Source organism: Polyodon spathula, chromosome 3, assembly GCF_017654505.1.
Source record: "Polyodon spathula isolate WHYD16114869_AA chromosome 3, ASM1765450v1, whole genome shotgun sequence".
NCBI classification, from domain to species: Eukaryota; Metazoa; Chordata; class Actinopteri; order Acipenseriformes; family Polyodontidae; genus Polyodon; species Polyodon spathula.
In genome coordinates this window covers 74463866-74488164 of record NC_054536.1, presented here as the reverse complement: position 1 = coordinate 74488164, position 24299 = coordinate 74463866, and the positions used below count along the sequence as shown (strand labels likewise).

General features: G+C 38.1%; 1 protein-coding gene across 1 annotated transcript in view; it reads left to right on the top strand.

Moving 5' to 3' along the window:
* The window catches only part of LOC121309374 (transient receptor potential cation channel subfamily A member 1-like), a 44375-nt gene that overhangs the window by 6645 nt on the left and 13431 nt on the right, over window positions 1-24299 (top strand). The window contains exons 8-15 of the mRNA XM_041242261.1: window positions 722-770; window positions 2026-2125; window positions 2634-2734; window positions 14901-15070; window positions 15737-15901; window positions 21420-21534; window positions 21918-22084; window positions 22744-22834. Coding sequence (XP_041098195.1) covers window positions 722-770; window positions 2026-2125; window positions 2634-2734; window positions 14901-15070; window positions 15737-15901; window positions 21420-21534; window positions 21918-22084; window positions 22744-22834 — 958 coding nt within the window. The remainder of the gene's footprint in view (window positions 1-721; window positions 771-2025; window positions 2126-2633; window positions 2735-14900; window positions 15071-15736; window positions 15902-21419; window positions 21535-21917; window positions 22085-22743; window positions 22835-24299) is intronic.

Genomic DNA, 24299 nt, shown 5'->3' with positions numbered 1-24299 from the left:
ATATTTAATGTAAATATAAAGTGATTCCTTTAAAATGCACCACATGCGTGAGTTTATTTTCCTCTGTGGAAGGACACATTTGTAAGTTCCACAACAGGTGTAATTCCTTGGTAGGACCACTGGGTGTAGCCAAGCAAGCAGGTAACACACACACAGCATGGGAACAGAGAAACAAAACAAAAATGCAAAACAAAATACTGTACAAAACAAAGCTAATAAATAAAAGGAGAGTGCAGCAGTGAAGATCTCGTTTGTGACGTAACCTTGCACAACTTTCTACTGTAACTGAAGGTTGTACCAGGAAATTATTTAGCTATTTATAGGGAGGTTGTATTTTTGTAATGTTTAATCAAATTTTTGGTGGCCAAATGAGGCAGGCTGCATTTGTGATTCTTCAACACAACCTAAAAATGTCTTGTAAACCCTGTTTAAGAAAGCAGCACAATGTCAGTCATCACACAAGGCCAAATTGAAACACAGACAGAAACATTCAAATACAGCCTCCCATATTATAATATTATTAGGTAATTTGCATTTTGAAGGATAATTTCTCTCCCTAATAGAAAACTACAAGAAAACCTAAATTACTTGAAAGATACTACTAAAATAGTGTGAGAAAAAGGTGAGACGTATTTTTTCCATGGAAACCTCACCAGTGATTAACCCTTTAAATACCTATGCATACAGTATAAAAAATCTGAATACGTATTTCTTTTAATAGGGCCACAATGTTTGATCACGTTGAACTGGTGGAATACCTTTTGGTGAAGGTAAATATTTTACCTAGTTTTAACCTTATTTAACCTGTGTTTTATAATCGCACTGGTTGAAAGGGATTTATCATCTCATTGAACAAAAAAGTTATTCATATAACAGTCTTTAGGGAGTAAACATAACATTCTTTTTTGCATGTAACTTTCATGTGATGTACACACGTGATGTTTTGTACCTGGTGCTGTAAGAAGATGTGATTGTATACTAATCAGCAATATGGAGGCTCATTAAACAGCAACTTGCCTTATTAACATGTAAATATCCAATGTATAAGCTCTGAGTTTAGGAGCTGCTCTTCAGTTCTTGATGTCTGTCATTGACATATGTAAGATCAGCCAAAGTGTCTTTATAGAAGAGGTAAAGATCAAGTTTCCATTTCTATTGCTGGAAATAAACAGTACACTTGTTGCTAGCACAATATAAAGACAATTTAACTGATATAACCTAGGCAACAAGAGCAGCTCCCCTTTCTGAGGCTGCAAATGTTAGTAAATCCAGTATGGAAGCATGTGACTGTCTTTTGTGTGTGCCGATTTATATATACATACAAAGCACATAAAAGGTGTTATATTCTTCTTCCACATGAACTAATATTGACTCAGTATTGCTCACTTTTTGTTGCTATGCTGTAGCACACATATTATTTACAATACGCCTATCATAGTAGAAGAGTGGCTGTGTGTAATTAAGCTCAAAAATCAATATTTCAATAAATTATCCCCTTCTGTTAACATTTTTAATTCATGTTTTAAAAACTGTTTGTGTGAATTCTATGTGGTTCGAGAACTTGTCCTGCCAAATCTTTGAAAGAAAAAAAAATATTTATGCATTATAACATAGATAGGAAATTAAGATGGTACCATTATGCACGCAGTGACTGAGGGGGTTGTAAAATATATGCTGAAGGTGAGTAGCATGCAATGATATTGTAGAACATTATTAAACTTTTAAATAAGGAAATAAAGCTTGACACTCTGCCAAAGCAGTTTTCTATTCATACACTTCATGTTCATCTTGCTGTAAATGTACTTTCTAATGTGTTAAATACATGTAAATGACTGTTTTTCATCAGCTTTTCAATATGTTTAAATATGTTTGTTTGAAATAGTTTTCATCCAAAGCCTACAAACTTTTTTTTGTTTGTTTTAATACCAAGCAATTGGACGGCATTGTGAATTTTTGTTTTAATACCAACAGGCAGTGTACACAAGTTCGATTGAATCTGCCCCCTTGTATTTACTGTGCTTGTAGGGTGCCAACATTGACAGTCTTGACTGTGAGTCCCACTCCCCTCTTGTACTGGCTACAGCTTGTGGAGCCTGGCGGACAGTTGAGCTTTTAATATGGAGAGGTAGGATTCTAAGATTACATTTTGCAAGAACAAAAGAAAAAATGGAGGTCTGATTAAAGTGTGTTTCCTCCTTATTCCTCTGTCCACCTAATGAAAATTAAAACAAGAAATCAGTCAGTGTAAAAAAAAAAAAATGTAAAATGTACTCTACTCTCAACAGGGCCAAACAATGAGTCATCGAACTGTGAAATAACACTGCATTTGCAAAATCTAATCTAAGTTCCTAAATTAAACAAACATGAAACAAACATTTGTAAAATAACAAATACCATCTGCTTTATTAGCGTTTATAAGTAACTTGTTTCTTATTGAAATAACACTGATTAAATATATGAAGTCTATAAGAATTCAAAAATTATTTATTAAATATACCTGTAATCTGTTGAGATATTATATTATATTATATACTATATATATATATATATATATATATATATATATATATATATATATATATATATATATATATATATATATATATATCATGTGTGTGTTTAATTTATTTCAGGAGCAAATGTGAAGTTAAAAGACTCTTGTGGCTGCAACTTCCTACACTTGGCTGTGCAGCAGCCCAAAGGATTGAAGAATATATCTCAGGAAATTCTACAGGTAAAGTTTGCCATTTTCTTCTGTCACTGTGCTATTGAACCAAGGATTCTATTCACAGAACCTTAGGGGGTCGATTTTGATGAAACGCAGGGAAATGCAAACATAAGAGCAATACTTTGTTTGTGCAGGATTTACTTTGCTGTAATCTTGATCTTATTTTGTTTTTATTGCCATAGCACTATTTGTTAATGCAGTATTTAGAAATGTTTCATTGAACAATCTTGTCACATGTGATGCAGTGATTTCTTATATTTATAAACATTAATTAATTGTTTTAATAATATATAATTCCAGCCTTTGCAATGCAGAGCATATTTACCATTCCACAGTTCTCATCATTTACATTATACCTGGGAACTGTGATTTGGAAAGTGTCTTTTTTACAGTCAGTACTGCTGAGAAAAATGAAGATTTGTAGAAGCATTTTTTTTTTTAATTCATAGGTCTACTCCTAATACTTCTACGCTTGTATTTACATTAGCCTATACAAAATGAGTGACAAAATGCTGGGATGTAAGTTAGATCATACAGTATGTAAGGGAGTATTTTGCATGTCACTGGTGGCCATGTCTGACTGAATAAATGAAAACTAAGGGGTTGCACTTGATTCCTTACATTCCTCCCTGCTGTGAATTATCATTATCCTCAATGATCTAAAAAAATCAAAGTCACAATTGTATACCTCATTACAAAGTCAAACTTACACCATTACAGTTCATAAGAAAACAATCTAGTACTGGAATTAATCCATAAGCTTACTAAACCAACAGGAGTCCTGACTTCTGCATTATTTCTGCTGTTCATTGAAGAACAGTCTTTTTGGCCTGCTGTCTTTTAAGTGTTATTTGGCTTGCCTGCATCTGAAGGTTGTCAAAGTAAAGTCTATCCCTTTATTATGTCTCTGAGATCTTAACTGTGGAGGAGTGTCTGTTAAACAGACCCTCGCTAATGGGTTACAGTCCTTGAACAATGGTTTCTGTGAACACTTTGGGCTGTTGTCCTCAGATGTCTCAGGTGATGTCAGCAAAACTTATGATTCAGGTTCATTAGCTGTACTCAAAGCTAATCTGCTGGTCCAATTATTAGACATATCAGCAGAAGGCAATGACCCTTCAATCAAAGTAGAATTTTGCTCTCAGCTATCAATGTCTGAAAGGTTCAAAGTCTCACAATTCTCGGAAGTTGGTTCCTCTGCAGTGCAGAGTGGGATGCTGTACAGACTCCTGGTCCTGCCATGGAGTTGAGAAACATAACACATTTCTGTAATCTGCCTGTTCTTCATTCAATTTTGCATTGGGATCAATAGCAGGTTCTTTGCATTTGGTCCTTTCTCTAACTTCAGGTTTCATGGGGAATGTACAGTGTTTCAACTGTACATGGTGAACAACATGCGTTGGACTACCTTTCTCAGGATGTGTTCTGTAAACGGGGAGCTCAGGGTTTGTATGGTAAACAACCACATAGGGATCTTGTACCCAAATGTCTTGAATTTTGTTTCTTCCTCTTGGTTTGTGGTTTTTCAAGAGTACTTTGTCCCCAGGATGAATTAGTGCCTCAGAAACAGTCTTATGTTCTCTTCCAACTAGCTGCAGCTCAGAAGCTGTCTTACGAACTATCTTGCATGCTGTCCAGAGTTGTGCACGGTGTGCATCCAGATTGGAAGCTTCATCTTTATAGAGGTTCTCTTCCAGAATGATGCCAAGGACTCCCTCAGCATATCATGGATGGTGCAATTAAATCTTTCACAGTATGCATTTCCCTGTGGGTGATATGGTGCGGTCCTACTTTTCTCTGTGCCATAAACTTTACACAGGTATGCAATGACAGAGGATTTCAAATTTCTGCCATCTTCTGAGTGTAGGTGTGCCGGGCAACCAAAGTAGACACACCAATGTTTTATGATGGCTTCCACAGTTGTAACTGCTGTCTGATTCTTTGTTGGGATAGCGACAATAAATTTAGTGAACACGTCAGTGAGTACTAGAACATTTCCATAACAATCAAATGTTTTTTTTTCCAAGACTGTATAGTTCATGCACACTAAAGGAGTTCTAGTATGAGGAAGTACATCTCTAGATAGAGTAAGGACATCTTGTACACTGCCCAGTCCAAGCTTGCACATCCACCATCACTGTGGGCCAGTAGTAACAGTGCTGCATTGAATCCACTGTACACTTCCACCGAGAATGGCCAGCATGTTTATTTCACATGCGCTGTTTAAATTTTCTTTCAGAGTAAAACAGGTTTAGAAAACATTGTAAAAGGACACTCAGTAATTTATCTCCAGCCAAGCCCCACCCCTTGTTCACTGTTTTTTTCACATAACTATTTATAGACACGCATACTGATAAATCCTCTCCTGATCACTTGTTTTATCACCAAACTCCTCAACAATGCGATCCAAGTCATTATTGTATTATTATAACATCTCAAAAAGTTCTGCAAATGCCAGTGATATTCTCTGAGTGCTTTGTGCAGCTGCAGCTATCTCCTTTGTTTATGTCCATGTTATCTCTGTAGTGCTTGACACTTCAGTACAAAAAGCGGGCATTTCAGGTTTCCCAGGGTGCTTAGAACACATGAGCATGATTCAATTAAATGAGCTAAAAAGGAGAAGAAGGAGTGGCATGTGACATTCCTGGATTTTGCATATGGTTCAGTGCCACATTAACTTCTTTGGGCAGCATTTAATTTCTTCAGTGTACCGATGACAATAAACAATTTAGTGAAAGCCTACTTTGGGATTTGCAATTTTGTTTTTCAAATTCAGAATTCAGCACTACATGACAATGCCTAGAAGTTGGAATAATAGCAGGATGCTCAATTTCTCCACTGGTCTTACCATGGCAATGGAAATAATTATTAGGGCATCAAAATGGGTAGTGGGAGGAGAGCGCTTGGCTTCTGCAATGCGACTACCACCAATTCGAGTATACATGGTTCTCATGACAACCATGACTACAACAGTAGCCTGCACTAATCGGTAATTGGGCAAATTACATCGAATAGGCAGGAATGCAATTCAAACCCACTAAATCAAGGAGCAGCTCTATAATTAAAGGTAAAGTAGTAGATAAAAGTTCCTACATTAATGGTTTGGCAATACCAACAGTGTCTAAGGAGCCAGTGAAAAGTCTTGGAAGATGGTACGACAGGGATCTAAAGGACACAGTTTATGTGGGAGAAGTTAGACAACAAGCAGTGGAAGAGTTGAAGAGCATAGACAGCACCACTTTACCAGGCAAACTGAAACTCCAACAGTTGAGAAGCTGGAAGCTTTAATCAGTTCATACGTCAGGAAATGATTGGGAGTTCCATGCTGCCTCAGCAGAGTGGGACTTTATGGTAAAGGAATACTGCAGCTACCAATCTCTGCTTTAAACGAGTTTAAGTGCACCAAGGTCCAACTGGAAATGACATTAGTAGATTCACGCAAAAAATGCATAAGGGAGGCAGCACCTATGTTGAAAACTGGAAGAACTATGTTGAAAAGCTGTGGAAGATGCAACGACTGACTTTCAAATTGGTGATATTATGGGGCAAGTTCAGCATGGAAGATGGGGGTCTTGGTCTCAGTTCAGCTCCTCCTACATGGCACAAGGCAACCTCAGCTCAACAGAGGAAGCTGGTATTCAACGAGGTGCAAAAGCAGCAGGAGAGGATGAGGTGTGTAAAGGCTGTATCCCGGGCCAAGCAGGGAGAATGGATGAGACGGGAGAGTGTGGAAGAATGCAAGACCGGCTGGCAAGACCTATGGACAATGGAACAGAGCAGGATCATTTTCCTCATCAGATCAACATATGATGTTCTCCTAACACCACAGAATCTAACCCTCTGGGTAGGTGAGGATCCATGTCCTTTGGGTTCATAACCTGCAACATTAAGGCACATTTTGACAGAATGTAAGGGGAGTTTTAGCCAATGGCGGTTTACTGGGCGCCATGACCAGGTCCTGCGATATTTGGCCTTAGCATTGGAAGACAAGCGTAACATGACCAATAAGTTGCCACCAGTTCCATCAAAGCATTAAACACAAAGGACAATATTCCTCTGTCCAGGAGAGCAACCACCAAGAAAAGGTTTTAAAACCAAGCCTCGCCCAGGACAACTGGAAACTGCTAGAGACTGGAAAATGCTGGCCTATGTTGGTCAACGGCTTATTTTTCCACCAGAGATTGCCACCACTAACCTTCAACCAGATATTGTCTCGTGGTCTGGATCAGCATGCCTTGTTCATCTGGTAGCGTTAACAGTGCCATGGGAGGATGCTGTGGATGAGGCGTATGAGAGGAAGAAACTTCGGTATGATCAACTAGCTACTGAAGTGGAACAGCGAGGACATAGATTGGTTGTTGTGAATTTGTGGCACACTCTACAACCCAGTTTCTCAGAGATGTCGGGTTCAGTGGCCAAGAGTTGCGTTGCACAGTGAACTTATATCTGAAGAGCAGAAAGGAGCAGCAACTGGCTGTGGTTGAGAGGGAGAGATTCTGGCTGGGGCTCTCAAGCACAGTAGAACAAAAGCAACGCTGATGTATGGGTAAGTTGAGTAGGGGACGGAGGATGGTGAAGCTCAGACGCCAGAATCACTGTCGATGAAACACTGAGGATGGAAAGTGCCCACTTGAAGAATCCACAGATGTAACCAACCTAGCTCAATCCAAACAGTTGTCATGCTGACGCACTGGGGAGACTGCACTGTGGTTGTTCCCGGAGGCAGCATTGCAGCCGTTGCTGGGGAGGCAAAATAATCTGATCACTGGAGCCGGCATTACACTTCAGCCATCGACAGCAGGCAGAAAGACGGAAATGGATCGCATTAGTTTATTGTAAAGCTATGTCTTAGTTGGTACAGCAACAGCTACATCGTCTCTAAGGCGCTATCCATTCTTGTAGGACCACCAAACTGATCCTCCTCCTTGCAGTCCCAGAACAATCTTGCTAACTTGGCATGGTCACCTTTTCTTTGAAGTTTCTTCAGATAATTTCTTCCCTGGCAGCTGAGCAACTGATTTTTACAGTACTTGTTGATGTTCCTCCCCACTATTTACGCAGATCTAGTGACTACCAATTAGACATGGAGTCTTTGGTAACAAGGACTTGAAGGATTGTCTCCTGAACTCGATATTAGCTTCCATGCATCCTAGAAAGGGTATTTCCAGACCATTGGCTGTGGTTAGGCGAATCCAACCTACGGTATAGAGAGGTGTGTCCTGCTTTTGAAAATGCTCTCTGAAAAAGGCCTTAGTGATTGTTGTTACTTCAGAACCAGTGTAAAGCAGGCTACATCATGTGCTAATCCACTACATCATTCAAAAATCTGGAGTCTTTAGATTTCAAAAACATGGATATTATTTGTATTCTATAGTTTTACAAAACTCCAGTAAAATCTAACTAGGGTCCCTCCATTTGCCAACTGTCTTTATACATTGACGTCTATTTGACAGATTAAGGGGGCAATTAATGTGTAACTTTGTGTACTACTTAGGTCATTATAAATTAAATTGTTTGCTAATCAAGGGGTTCTCAAACTGGGGGTCACCAGGATGTCTGAAGGGGGTCAGAAATGATTTGGTAGATTACTTAAAAAATATATATATACCGTACTGTGCAAAAGTTTTAGGCAGGTGTGAAAAAATGCTGTAAAGTAAGAATGCTTTAAAAAATAGACATGTTAATAGTTTATATTTATCAATTAACAAAATGCAAAGTTAGTGAACAGAAGAAAAATCTACATCAAATCAGTATTTACCATCACTTCCAGGACTCCTTGTTCTTCTTTACGCTGAAGATAGTTCTTAATGACTTTCGCTGTATGTTTGGGGTCGTTGCCATGCTGCAGAATAAATTTGGGGCCAATCAGATGCCTCCCTGATGGTATTGCATGATGGATAAGTATCTGCCTGTACTTCTCAGCATTGAGTAGACCATTAATTCTGACCAAATCCCCAACTCCATTTGCAGAAATGCAGCCCCAGACTTGCAAGGAACCTCCACCATGCTTCACTGTTGCCTGCAGTCACTCATTCGTGTACCGCTCTCCAGCCCTTCGGCGAACAAACTGCCTTCTGCTACCACCAAATATTTCAAATTTTGACTCATTAGTCCAGAGCACCTGCTGCCATTTTTCTGCACCCCAGTTCCTATGTTTTTGTGCATAGTTGAGTCGCCTGTCGGAGGTATGGCTTTTTGGCTGCAAGTCTTCCATGAAGGCCACTTCTGACCAGACTTCTCCGGACAGTAGATGGGTGTACCAGGGTCCCACTGTTTTCTGCCAATTCTGAGCTGATGGCATTGCTGGACATCTTCCGATTGTGAAGGGAAGTAAGCATGATGTGTCTTTCATCTGTTGCAGTAAGTTTCCTTGGCTGACCATTGCGTCTACGGTCCTCAACGTTGCCCGTATCTTTATGCTTCTTCAAAAGAACTTGGACAGCACATCTGGAAACCCCTGTCTGCCTTGAAATTTCTGCCTGGGAGAGACCTTGCTGATGCAGTATAACTACTTTGTGTCTTGTTGCTGTGCTCAGTCTTGCCATGGTGTATGACTTTTGACAGTAAACTGTCTTCAGCCACCTCACCTTGTTAGCTGAGTTTGGCTGTTCCTCACCCAGTTCTATTCCGCCTACATAGCTGTTTCTGTTTCAGTTAATGATTGTGTTTCAACCTACATATTGAATTGATGATCATTAGCACCTGTTTGGTATAATTGTTTAATCATACACCTGACTATATGCCTACAAAATCCCTGACTTTGTGCAAGTGTAACTAGAAGAATTGATGCTGTTTTGAAGGCAAAGGGTGGTCACACTAAATATGGATTTGATTTAGATTTTTCTTCTGTTCACTCACTTTACATTTAGTTTATTGATAATTATAATCTATTAATATGTCTATTTTTGAAAGCACTCTTACTTTACAACATTTTTTCACACCTGCCTAAAACTTTTGCACAGTACGGTATATTTATGCACATCGACTTACAAAAACACACCCTCCCTAATTAACAGTACTATTAATTAGTACATTCTACTTTCTTCTCCTTCCTTCATATCTGTGGGTCCCACCTATATCTTAACATAACCAGAAGTTACTTAGTTACAGTTATACCACTGTTTTTGAAGGTTACACGCTAAGCTGTGAAGGGTGAGTCTCTTTAGAATTGGGTATGATAATTATGTGGTCCTTTCCTTGACATTTCTTACTGATTTTTCCGATAACTATAAAAGAGAGGAGTCAATCAATGGTGCAAAAAAGAGTTAATCTCGTATGAAAACATAAAAAAACTAAGTGACCATTTTACAAAGACAAGCTTTATTTGTGGATGAGTTTTAGTATTAGCGAACTACGTTGTAATATCGATCAGTTTTTGAAAAAGCCTGCTTCTAAGACAGCCAGTGAGGAATGTGAGCATAGAAGTCATGTTTCAAAAATATATCAAGCTGCGGTTTACATATGAAGGATGCGCCATTATTTAGAAACCAAGCATCCTTTCCTGAAGGACGAACCAATTTATTTTTAAAAAGGAATTTAGCGAATCTGAAAGAATTGGATGTCATTTTTCAAGTCAGCAGTGTGAATACGAAAGCTATGTGCGTCCTACATGGTGGCTTTAAGGATAGCAAAAAGTGGTAAGCCCCACACCATTGCTGAATCACTGTAGCGCCATGTGCTGCTGACATGGCAATCATTGTGCTGGGACCTGATTCCACAAGTAAATTAAAAGTTATACCCTTTCCAAATGATTCGGTTGCATGGCGCATTCATGAAATGGCTGCCGACGTTTACATGAATCCACTGATGTGTCAGGGGCTGCACAGCTCTAAGCTTTTGTAAGATATATTCACGACAGATCCATGCAGGAGGATGTATTGTTTTGTGGTCCACTTTCAAGTCGAGCTCTATATTGTATATTGCTATATGTACTGAGAGTGTCAGAGCTATAAGTGGTCTGGTGACTCAGATTCAGCATTTTGTATGCAATGCTACTTGGACTCATTGTTCAATACATCATGAAGCTTCACAAGGTTCTTGATGTGACTGTAAAAATGGTGAACTTCATCAAAGGTCAACCAACTAACTAATTAATGCACATTTGTTTTCCATGCTTTACAATGATTTCTTTATGACTTCTCCAAGATAAACAGTGGCTTGCAATGCTTGCTTATCTCACAGATGTGTTTCCTTGGCTCAGTGAGCTCAACAAAAGTCTACAAGGACATGATTCGAACCTTATTTTTATGAATGATAAGATCGAAGCATTCATTCAAAAGCTTAATATCTGATGTTCATGTGTGCAGGATGGCAATTTTGAAACTTTCTCTCTGATGGCAGATTTCATGGGAGAATTAATTCTGTGAGTTGACAATAAAGGACATCATCCTGTCATACTTGCTAGGCCTACAAAACCAGTAGAGGTATTATTTTCCTCAAATTACAGCAACACGTAGCCTTTGGATAAGAAACCCAATGAATGAAAAATGCAGCCTTTTCCCCAGCAGTATAGGAAAAGCTTGTGGATTTATCTTGAGATAATACCCTGAAGCTCACTTTTTCAAAACAATTACTTTGTGATTTTTGGTTATCTGCGCATGGAATACTCAGAACTGCTATACAAAGCCATGAATGTGCTTGTGCCTTTTACATCGACATAACTTTGTGAGTCTGCATTCTCTAATCTGGTTGCAATCAAAAGCAAATACCGTAACCGTATCAGTGTTGAAGATGACCAACTATTACCAGCATAGAGCATTGTCTTGAAGTCCTTTGTTCAGAAAAGCAGGCGCACACATCACAAAAGGTAGGATGTATTGTGTTTTTGTATTTAAGTTGAAAATGTGTAGATTACTAAATTAGTCTTTAACTGCAAATTTACCTTTTAAAGTGTGTGATTTAAATATTTTGAAATCATACATTTATTTAAAAATATAGCTGTGTTTTAATTTTACTTACATGGAAATTGGGGGTTGCCTGTTGTTCACTCACAGACAAAGGGGGTCCCAGACTGAAAAAGTTTGAGAACCCCTGTGCTAATCCAATACATCATTCGAAAGGCTGAAGTCTTAAGAGTTCAACTACATAGATATTATTTGTATAAAAGGTCATTCTTGTCTAACATAGACTAACCCTTCAATCCAAGGTATAGGCTAATGTTTTAATTATTTGTTGTTTGTTTGCATGCATTTTTGTGTTCTTGTGTCCAAGGGTTGTTAATTAAGTGATAGAGCCCATTGATACGGGCTCTACCGTGTGGTAGATGACCTCGACTGGAGTTATGCTTCCCGAGCCGTAAACAAGGTCATCTACCATACAATAGAGCACGCATCGAGAGGGCTCTATCGCTATTAGAAAACTATTATTTTTTTATTTATTTTCTCTTTAAAATTTAAAAAAAAAAAAACTTTAAAAGCTATATTTACCTTGAACTTCTGATTTTTGCCAGGTACCTTCCGCTGAAGAAAATAGTCCCTAACATAATTAGAACAGAAAAATTACATACACTTTGAGAAAACAGTTTTTATTATGACATTGCCAGATAAATTAAACGTAGGATTGCTGAAGAGTCTGTGTAGTATAGAGTCAGACTCAAAACTTCTTGTTGGAGGCGGGACATCATTCAAGAAGGCAGGGAGTGGATTTGCTGGTGCGGAAAGAACTGAAACAGAGTTGGCAGTTTGATTGACTGGTTTTGAGGGATGGTGTTGTTTGGTTCTAGCTGATGACAGAATTGTGGGCCAATTGTGTCTTTCCTGTTGATTCTGCTGTCCAGTAGCTGTGAATTGAGCCACATTTACGGTGTCCAGTCACAGACATGATTTCCTTTGTCTCTAGGCCAGTGTCAGAAAGTATCAATGCTTATGTAGCTTTTTATGATACCAGATTATTTGTACATTAGAACGTTAAGGGGAAAAGCTGGAATGTATGCACGGATTGATTTAAAATTTAATTCACAGTTAAGCACTTCCAGCGGGCATCTATGCAAAATAGAAGCCCGCTAGATCTGGAAGCTGATTGGCCTTTCACACTCAATCATTTTATAATTAAGCGATAGTCCGTCAATGCAGGCTCTACTGTGTGGTAGATGATTAGAAAACAATTTATTTCTTTATTTTCTCTTTAAAAAAATCTTTAAAAACATTAAAATTGAATAAAAGTAAAAACATTTAAATAAAAAGTAAAAGTAAAATAAAAAAGCTAAAAATGTTTTTTCCTTGCCACATTATAAGACACACAAGTAGTACTATTGGGGAACGTAAACACAGGAAGTATTTATTGTTGTGCCTCTATGTTGTTTTTTAGTCTATAACTTTAATTATTCTTGAACTGTAACCTTGAATTACAGTGTAACACTTGTAAGTAGTTTTGGATAAATGCATCTGCTAAATAAATATATTAAAATTGTTACACTTTCAAATTCTAAGCAAGTTATAGGCTTACCAGCACCATTAGTCAATAAAACAAACCTACATAGTTCCCTGTTGTAAAAACATTGTGTTTACATTTCCTTTCATTCAATTTATTTTCAGCGCTTCCCATGTGTTCTACAGTGGTCTACCTATAAGTGTAATCTACAGCCATCTGCATGAAGTACAAAACAACGCATTACCTTCGATGTGAAATTGGTCCTAGCCAAACTCGTTGACCTGATCTTTAGGGGTGATTTTTACTGTTTGACATCTTTGAACAGCTCTGGATACTGACTGAAGTAAACTGAACTTAATCCTTTGCGGTCCATTTATTCAGCGCTTTTCAGGCTCGTCAGGTCCAATTTATTTTCACACGCGCTGTTTATTTTACACATAATTTTTTTTCAGAGTAAAACAGGCTTAAAAGGCCCTGCACAGCAAAAGGACATCAGTACTGCATCTCCAGCCAAGCCCCACCCCTTGTTCGCTGTATTTTTCACATACCTCATTATAGATGTGCATACTGATAAATCCTCTCCTGTCATTATTTTATTACTATATAACATCTCAAAAAGCTCTGCAAATGCCTGTGATATTCTTTGAGCACTGGTTGCAGAAGCAGTTATCTCCTTTGTTTGTGTCCATGTTATCTCTGTGGTGCAGGGGCTATGTGTATTCCTCAAATAGGCCCTTTTTTCAGCTTCATTTGGCTCCTATCGGTCTCACTCGGCCACTGAAAGGTTTTCTCTACTTTTTCCGTAGTAAAAACAAATAGAGATATGTGCTTTACGTATTTTTGATGATGTTAGACAGGGTCCGACATCAGAGTGGAAATGGAAAATCGTAATGTTGGACCTGGTCCAACATAGGACCGCAAAGAGTTAAATACCGGAAGCAGTTATTAGAGAGGTATGCTTAGGTAAATTTAAAGCAAAGTTGCCTGTGTTAATGTTTAAATACAATACATGTATTGATTTGGTTATTATCAAACAAACAAAGAAAGCCTTGCATGTTTTTTTTGCCCCTCCCCAAGTGTAAAACTAAAAAAATCTCCGCAGCTAAGAGATTCCAAGGATCCCTGACTATTGCCATTCAGCCAAAAAGTTTAGAGTATGATTTAAATGCAGACAAAATCATAATGTAAAGTTATAAATTAATTAAGAAATATTGTCAGAACGTCAAAGGACAAGTGTTTTGACAATTTTACATTATTTGCTTGGGCCGGGGACAACCGTCCAAATTGTCCCCGATGATGGCGTCACTGATTGCTATTTCCCTTTTCGTAATGGCAGCGACAGTGCTAGCATTTCAAATAAAGCTCCCCTTACCTGTTTAGTTTGAGACACAGTCCCATCCCCCCCCCCCCCCTGTGCCGTCACCGAAATCGCTCAAAGCTACACCCCGAATGTAACCATAATCGCATTAATGGGCAAAGGCAGTTTCCACCAATTTTTTTCATCAAAATTAGGGGCAAACACGTTTTGCCCTAGTGTTTTAAAGATTATTTGAAGTCGTTATAAATGTTGTCTTCGGTAAAACAGTGCTTTCCAAAATGAAACTGAATTAATAAACATTTTGTAGAACAAATTAAAAGGGTTTCAAGCAGCAAAGTTTGTAAACTTCATTACTACATTATTTATCAAAGGAGAAGAGACTTGGAATAATATAAAAATGCCCATATGTGCAGCAGTGTAGAGTTGAACTAAAATATTTATTTTCGAGTTTCACGAAAGAATTTGTTTGCATTGACTTTGCTTCAGCTGAAAGATGTGAAGGAGCTTCTGAATGATGAAGACAACGAGGGGTGTGTTCCACTTCATTATGCATGCAGACTAGGAATCCAAGACTCAGTAACTAAAATGCTGGGGTTGAAGGTATCCCTCCATTTAAAATCAAAGGATAAGAAATCTCCACTGCATTTCGCAGCTGGGCAAGTATTCTCCTTTTCTGTCTGAATTATTATTATTATTATTATTATTATTATTTTATTATTATTAGTAGTAGTAGTAGTTGTAGTAGTCGTGGTCGTATTAGTATTATTATTAACATGCTTTTTTTGTTTGTTATCTCTGTTTTGTTCAATCCATACATTAATTCAGTACTGGAAGATATCATACAGAGATACATGCTTTTTATCTCCTTCCAACACTGTAAATGACATACAATACTTCTGAAACAATGGCCCTATAGAACCGCTTCCCACACAACATAACAGAACACAGCACAACACACTCAACAATGGTTCTGTGAATTTCAAAAGTATGTTGGTGAAGCATGGTGATTATAGGGAGACTAGTTCAATCGTCATTAATAGATTTGGTGGACCCTTGTAAATAGGTTTGATGTCTGTGCTTTGGCTTCTGGTGCACCTAAAATATACATGATATCAAAATGTGTAACTTAAATGTTCTAATCCTAACCTCTGAGCTACCTGAGGATGTCTAGAAAATGTAGGCTACATCTAATAATACCACATATTTTTTGATAACTAACAAATAAAAGCAGTCACAGCTGTTCTAAAATAAAGGCCTTTTCAATTGACGAATTCAAAATACCAAATTGACACCTAATTGAGGTTTTTCTTTGTCTGATAAAGGTTTGGGCGTTTCAACACTTGTCACCAGTTGCTGGAGACCATGAGAGACAGCAGACTACTTAATGAAGGAGATGAGAAAGGAATGACCCCACTCCATCTAGCATCTCAGAATGGACACATTAAGGTTGTTGAATTGCTGCTAAGGAAGGGTGCTTTATTCCTTTGGTAAGATTATTATTATTATTATTATTATTATTATTATTATTATTATTATTATTATTATTATATCTGTTCAGTACTATATACAAATGCATTACGTAATTACAAATATTACTGATTGACTACACTGGTATTTTAGATTGAAATAATGTTGTACAACATGCTATGGTGGTGGTGGGGAGTGGTGGGGGGGGGTGGGGGGGGTAACCTGTTCAAGACAAGACAAGTTTTATAGTGTAACTGCATAACAATCAAAATTTTCAGGACTCCAGTTTTACATTTCAAATAGAAGTCCAAAGTTCTATTATACTTTATACTTCAACAGAAAGATTACCCACACACTGATTGGCTAAGCTTGAGAGATTTATACGTCAGTGGAAAGATTTCCTGCACTCTGACTGGCTGAGCAAGAGCAAAATAATCCCTAGTATATACCCTTAGAATGTTTGTAACCGCATTACAAAAACAAATCAAACAACATCACTCTGCCAGTTTTATTTTAACAAAATGTAACAAGTAAATTTCAACCTTTTTAATAACATGTTCATTGAATAATGGGTAAGTCAAAACTTCCCGGAAGAGAATACGAGCACCTCTGAGATCTACCGATGCTGTAAAAGAGTACTGGTCACACAAACTAAAACACCAATGACTACTAGCAGGGCTGTTAAATATATTATTAGATTTAAGCAGAACAAACTGTAAATAATTTTTATTAATCAGTTTTAATATACTACCTGAAACTGTGTGTATATATATATATATATATATATATATATATATATATATATATATATATATTTAAGGAGAGCATTTTACGATATAGTTGAAGCGAATACAGTTTTGCTCGAAAATAATAAAATAAACAAACAGAAAAGTGCCTGTATACTGAACCGAAATGTTTCTTGCAGTCGCTCTGTTACAAAACAACGACAGAAGCAGCTAGCTAATGTCTTAAATCGATCGATTGTTGATTGGTACCACACCTACCATCTTCACATCTTGATATCACAGTCTTTGAGCATCTTCCCCTTTGGAAAGCGATAGGAGATGACAAAATAATAATTAAAGCGCTTTTTCTTTTCTTAGGAGGTTCTATGTTATTTTCCTTCAGCACGGCAAATCTACTGTGCACTGTAGGCACCATTTCTTTTTAAAGGGACAGTGCACATATAATGACCGTAACAACTTAATTTATAAAATTAAGTTGAGATGGTCCAGATTTAATCCAAAACATGTAAAAAATGTATGTTTGGGAATTTTTATGAACTTCAATTGCTGTGTATTATTAATTCCTACCAGATTACATGCGCAATTTTTTACGAAAATTTTCAGAAAATGTAATAATAAAGTAAATGGTCAGAAAGGGGGCAGGTGGTTGAGGGTAGGCTTTGGGGGGGGCGCACAAAACGTCCTCGTGGGCCGCACTTTGGGAACCCCTGATCTAGTGGATCTGTTTCTTGCTGGAAGTGATACAAAAGTTTGCTCTGTGATGTCTTATCCTGGCAAAATTTTCAGTTACTTTATTATTAAAGTCAGGAATGTCAGCCATCATATCTTTTTCAATTGATAACATGGCTAAATCATTGAATTGTTCAGTTTTCATACTGTTTCTCAAGAAGGTTTTTATCCGTTTCAGTGTTGAGAAGCACCTTTCTGCCTCTACTGTAGTCATTGGAGTGGTAACAACTATCTTCAGTAGTTTTGTAATCTCCGGAAATGTTTTGTGCAAGTTGTTATATATCATCAGTTCAAGCACACATAATGCATTTTCAGCACTTAAAATCTTTAGTTTCATACACTGTTTAAGTCAATGCATAAGAGGTAGTTCCAAGCATTGGATATGCTTGAACTGGTTCAGGTCTGTAACTCCAGTTCTTGACCATGCTGCACCAGTGTCACCCCGAGCCTTAGCAAAAGGGAGACAAAGAAAGCAAAACAGTGCATTGTGGCTTTCACTTGCACAACCCCATGGCCTCGGCTTAAACCAGGACTTGTTAAATGTTCGAGTGTATGCTCGTCCTCTGTCACTCTTCACCTGCACTAATTTTATGGGAGGTCTGCTTTGTCCCAACCTATTGATTTGTTCTGCAATTCCTCCAGTATAGCATAATTAAATTATTAATGACTTAAATCTAATCCAATTCAATTCTAGAACAGGAAACGATAAAACCTTAAATGGAAGTCCTAATTAAGGCAAATGGATGAAAAATAAATGTAATCAACACGTAGATTTAGTGTAGAAAAGTGTATTTTCAAGAAACTATAGATAATTAAGAAGAAAAATGACCTGATTCTGATCGACAGGATTTTATATTTATTTATTAACAGATTTACTCAAACAGGCAGAATTGGCAGAGAAGACTGTTGATGTAATATAAAAAAATCTAGAAAATAAAGAAAAAAGACCTGACATAGATTAACAGGATTTAATAAATATATAAAATACTATAAATATCAAATACACATATACTGTAATGCTATATTTAGTAACTGATTATCCTAAACAGGTAGTGGTTGGTACTCTGTAAATTAACAATAAAACTGCCAAACGTGGCAAGAAGCATTGCTTAAGAGCAGCAGCCTCGGGAGAAAACAGGACAAATGGCACAAAATAAAGGCAAATCAAAACTATGAAAACAATAATATATGTGGAAATAAAGACAGACGAAGATAGACAAGAATAATTCGACTTTAGATACTTTTAGAATAATCAGAATAGCAATATGGAAACAGCTTAAACGTGTTCTGTCATTTTGCAAAGCAACACTCCGCAAGACAGAGACAAAGTTTTGTGCAGTTTGTATTTAGCCTTGGTTATCTTGACACATGCGCACTGATCACCGTGTTCACTACCAGGCAGTGCTCCATCCACACCTTTTTAAACTAATCATAACCAGTCCTGGCTGACGACTGGTTGCTACTGCGCATGTGCACAGCGGGTTTAGGTGCTCGCATTTCTGAGCGAACATAGTCCGTCTTCAGTCTATTAAACAGATGGGATGAGCTGCATTGTTGATGTGCCAGTGTCACGTGAGCGGGGGAAATGAAATGCACGTCACCTAGACAATGGGACGCGCAATTCATTTACAAAAATGCTGGGGGTTTGGCAAACATGCCAACACTGTTAACCAACCGCCACTGCATGCCTCTAAAAACATCATCTCTCACTGTAAACCGCCTGTCAAAAGTGGAAGGCAGTGATTGAGCAGCTGTCCCAGAGCACCAAGTCCTTACTGCAATAAAACACGTAGGAGTCATTTAAAAGGTTCATGTTTTATTTACAGCATATCAAAATGCGATCGGTAAATGTACGAGTGCCGCGATGATCCAAACTGCCCCATCAAGTCACTGGAGAAATATTTAAATGTCTGAAGAATCCACTAGGGTTATCCACAAACCAACCAAAAAATGATCTAATATACTTGCAGGCTATTCGGAGGAAATAAAATCAGTAACGTAATGACAACTCTTTCGTACACTAATTTTATAGCGAAATAAAATAGGCATAATGGAGGACTATATTTTGTAGAATGTTCATTCATTAGTGCTTCTGTGGAAGGATACATACAAAAACAAAATAAATGCAAATAAAAATTAATTGTGCTGTAACATTTAAGTATAAAAGCCTCCACATTGGACTTTAAGGACCATCCACAATGCCTGGTAACGCCCTCTGTATCAGGCCTTTTTGCTTATGTATCAACCATATTTCCCTTTCTTTTGGTATACAGTAGACAAAGTAGTTCTTTTAGAACCTGATTCACAGCTTAACACCATCTCTGATAAGATTGTCCATACAGTGCCTTGCAAAAGTATTCAGACCCTTGACCAATTATCTCATAATACCAAATTAGAAATGGTACATTGAAATTTTGTTCTGTTTGATATTTTATTTTTAAACACTGAAACTCAGAATCAGTTATTGTAAGGTGACTTTGGTTTTATGTTGGGAAATATTTTTAAGAAAAAAAAAAAAAAAAACTGAAATATCTTGCTTGCATAAGTATTCAACCCCTGTGCTGTGGAAGCTCCCAGTTTGCACCGATGAAAGAAATTGCCCTGACGAGGACACAATTACCTTACCTTTGGCCTCCACCTGTGAACCATTAAAGTTGCTGTCACATTTTCTGGATAAAAACCCCACTGTTGAAGGATCATTGGTAAGGCTGTGAATCTGAAGGAAAATGAAGACCAAAGAGCATTCCACAGAAGTTAGAGATAAAGTAATACAAATGCATAGATTAGGGAAAGGTTACAAAATAATATCCAAGTATTTGGATGTCTCAGTGAGCACAGTTGGATCAATAATCAGGAAGTGGAAGCTGCATCACACCACCCAGGCATTGCCAAGAAAAGGCCGTCCCTCAAAACTCAGCGCTCCAACAAGAAGGAGACTTGTGAGAGAAGCCACAGAGAGGCCAACAATCAATTTGAAGAAGCTACAGAGTTCAGTGGCTGGGAGTGGAGTAATGGTGCGCCAGTCAACCATATCAAGAGCTCTGCATAACATTGGCCTGTATGGGAGGGTGGCAAGAAAGAAGCCGTTACTCAAAAAGTACCATCTGAAAGCACGTCTGGAGTTTGCCAGAAAGCATGAGAGTGACCCAGCTGCGATGTGGGAAAAGGTTTTGTGGTCAGATGAGACCAAGATAGAGCTTTTGGCCAAAACTCAAAGCGCTATGTGTGGCGCAAATCTATGCCCATGCCTCAAGACACACCATCCCTTCAGTGAAGTATGGTGGTGGCAGCATCATGCTGTAGGGATGCTTCTCATCAGCAGGGACTGGGCATATTGTTACAACTGAAGGAAGAATGGATGGAGCAAAATACAGAAAAATACTGCAAGAGAATCTGTTTCAGTCAGCTAAAAAACTGAAGCTTGGGAGGAAATTCACCTTTCAGCAGGACAATGATCCCAAGCACAAAGCCAAAGCAACATCGGAGAGGCTCAAGAACGAAAAGGTGAATGTCCTATAGTGGCCCAGTAAAAGTCTTGATCTCAATCCCATTGAGAATCTGTGGCACTATTTGAAAATTGCAGTCCACACGCGTCGTCCAACCAACCTAAACAACCTGGAGCAAATCTGCCAAGAAGAATGGGCCAAAATCACTCCGACACTGTGTGCAAAGCTGGTACATACCTACCCCAAAAGACTTAAAGCTGTTATTGCAGCGAAAGGTGGCTCTACCAAATATTAATGTGTGGGGACTGAATACTTATGCAAGCAAGATATTTCAGTTTTTTATTTTTCTTAAAAATATTTCCCAACATAAAACCAATGTCGCCTTACAATAATTGATTTTGAGTTTCAGTGTTTTAAAATAAAATATTGAACACATTTGTAATTCAGTAATATGGGAGAATTGGTCAGGGGTCTGAATACTTTTGCAAGGCACTGTATATGGTTGTATGTCCAAAATGTTGATTCAATTTGTAGAATACATCAATTACCAGTAAATAATCACAGATCTCTGTCTCTAAGTTAAGAAAGTTGTGTTTTTTTTTGTTTGTTTTTTTTAGTGATTATAAAGGCTGGACATGCTTACATTATGCTGCAGTGAAGGGCTATACTCAAACAATGAAGATACTTTTGGAAAAAAACATAAAGCTTATAGATAAGGCTGATGAGGATGGGGTATGTGTGCATTCCTACCTGTTAAATTGAAATAATTAATCCATGAACAGTGTGTTTTCATCGTCTCAGCATATACAAGCTATTTGGTAGAAACCCTGAGATCTAAGCCAATTGAATTTACATTTTGTAACTCAAAACCTTTTCCTTATTACAGATAAAACAAAATCTGGTACATAGTAATTGTAGTAAAACAAAACTAACTTTCACATGCAACAGTCCATAGTTTTTTTTTTTTTTTTTGCCTACTACTGTATCAATGACAGATTTTCACAGTGTGGAATGTCATAAAAGGCTTTTCTCCTATTACCCACTATCAATTACCTTGAAGTAAAATGTAGTTGTATTGACTTCTTGAAATTGATCATTTTGTTTTCTTGATAAAGAACACAGCCCTTCACCTAGCTGCAAGGGAAGGGCATGCCGGTTCTATAAGCCTTCTGTTGAATAAAGGAGCGGAGATTTCATTCAACAAAAGTGAGGCCACTTTCTTTCATGAAGCTATACACCAAGAGAGAAATGAAGTGGCCTCTGTTGTCATTGAGAGTGAAAGGTAACTTAAAAAACTAAAAACATCAAGCATATCTGAAGAAATACTGTAACAGATGTTAGAAATGTATGTTGGATTGCATTGCAGATTTAGTATTTAAAATAATAATAAAAATACAATAGAGCTATTAGTTCAAATCTGAAATGGGACATAATGTTTTAAGTTTTGTGAAGTAATCATTCTAACAAAATATAAATGTACAGTATGTTAGCTTTTTCAGTTCAATAGATTATTGTTGCCACTACCTTTCAAGAACCACGTAGTCCTGGAAATATGGGAGAAATAGCTCAGAGATGACTAATCACACAGGACTTACATGTAAAGAAATGGGTTAAAATTCTATTGACAATTAAATTAATTAACACACACTATTTTGTTAGAATGATTACTTCACACACACACACACACACACACACACACACATATATATATATATATATTTATATACATATATATACACACACACACATATATATATTTATATACATATATACACACACACACACTATATATATATATATATATATATATATATATATATATATATATATATATATATAAACAAATAAAAAAACATGTATATAATAACTGTGATTCGTTGGTTACATAACAGAATCATATATCAATTTGAAAACTGGCCTAGATAAGTGTTTGTACTTCAGGTGCCATGAAGCTATTACAACTTTTAAATGTGGATCTACGAACAGAGACCCTAAACTGGAGATGATTGAATTCATTCCAAAAAGTTTTAAGGTAAGCCTAATTTCAATTGTGTTTGTAAAAAGAGTGTCAAGATCAGTATTATTAATGTGATTTACAGCTTTTCTATAGAAGTCTTGCTAAGTTCCCCAAAGCAAGGTTTTCTTGGGCCTCTAAGGTTGGGAACTGAGTTTCACTTGCACCAGAGGGAGACTGTTGCAGTCTCAGAGAGAGATTTTGTGCCTGATGACTCTGGTAGTAAATATGTACCGAATGACTCTTCCTCCAGTGAGAAATCCAGCAGTAGTGAGGAAGAGGAGTTAATAGACATACTTGGACAAGGTATAGTAGATCATGGACCAAGGAGTGGTGGATTTCAGCCACTCTACAATTGGACTCTCCCAACAACATCCAGCCTCAAATTCCACCTTTTTCTGGCACACAAGGTACCAGTGTGAACAAAACTGGATTGACCCCAATTAAGTTCTTCCAGTTGTTCATCACTGATGACTGAGTACTTGGTTATTCAGACCAATTTGTATGCCCAGCAATACATGGCACAATATGTGGACAACCTGGGGCGATCTAATTGATCACTGGGTGATCACTGATCGAATTAAAATTAAAAAGTTCTGGGGGTTTATCCCTTCTGATGGGAATGGTGAATAAACTTACACCTTCACGCAGGTGAGAGGCTTCCCAACATGCAGGAGTTACAGTCAGCCGATTGTGCTTGTTGCATTTGGGGTTTAGCTGAAAGGTATTGAGCCACGCCTGAAACAGGCGCATATGGAGTAATCCCAGTTGGAGGGCTGATGAGGCTGCGGCCATCAGACCCAGCAACTTTTGATACTATCGATCCTTGTTGAAACTGGGATAGACCATTTTGTTTGGCAGCCACTCTGTCATCTGACAGGCAGGATCACATTGCAAGGGAGTCCAGCCAGTCCCAGGAAAACCATACTTTGCACTGGTACTAATTGGCTCTTGGCATCGTTGAGGGCAAGACCAAGCCTCGAAATGGAGGCGCTGGGGATCTGAGGTCCCGAGGGCGCTGAAAGCACCGAGGGTGCCAATCAGCAAGTGCGTCTAACGCCAGAGAATTGAGGGACTGAGGCTCTGTGGTCCTGAGGGTGTCGAAGCACCAAGGGTACCTTGAGGCACCAAGATGCCGAAGCAGCGAGGCTGTTAGCCAATGCACCGAGGGCGCGAAGCACCGGGGATGCCGAGCACAGAGGGTACTGGGGACAGATGCCTAGCCTTAACTGCGGGCAATCACACAACCCAGGGTAGTGCACAGCATACGCCAAGGTGCATATACAGGCTCGAGTGCAGTTAAGCAACAGGAGAGCAGTATGCAGAAGCACATGGTGCTGCACCGGGGTACAGCGTGGATGATAGCCTTGCCTTAACTGCATGCAGTCACACGACCGGGTCAGTGCGCAGCGTACACTGGAGTGAAGCACTGGCTCAAAGAGCTGCAGTAGGCGTGGGCTTAACTGCTACCAGATAGTAAGAA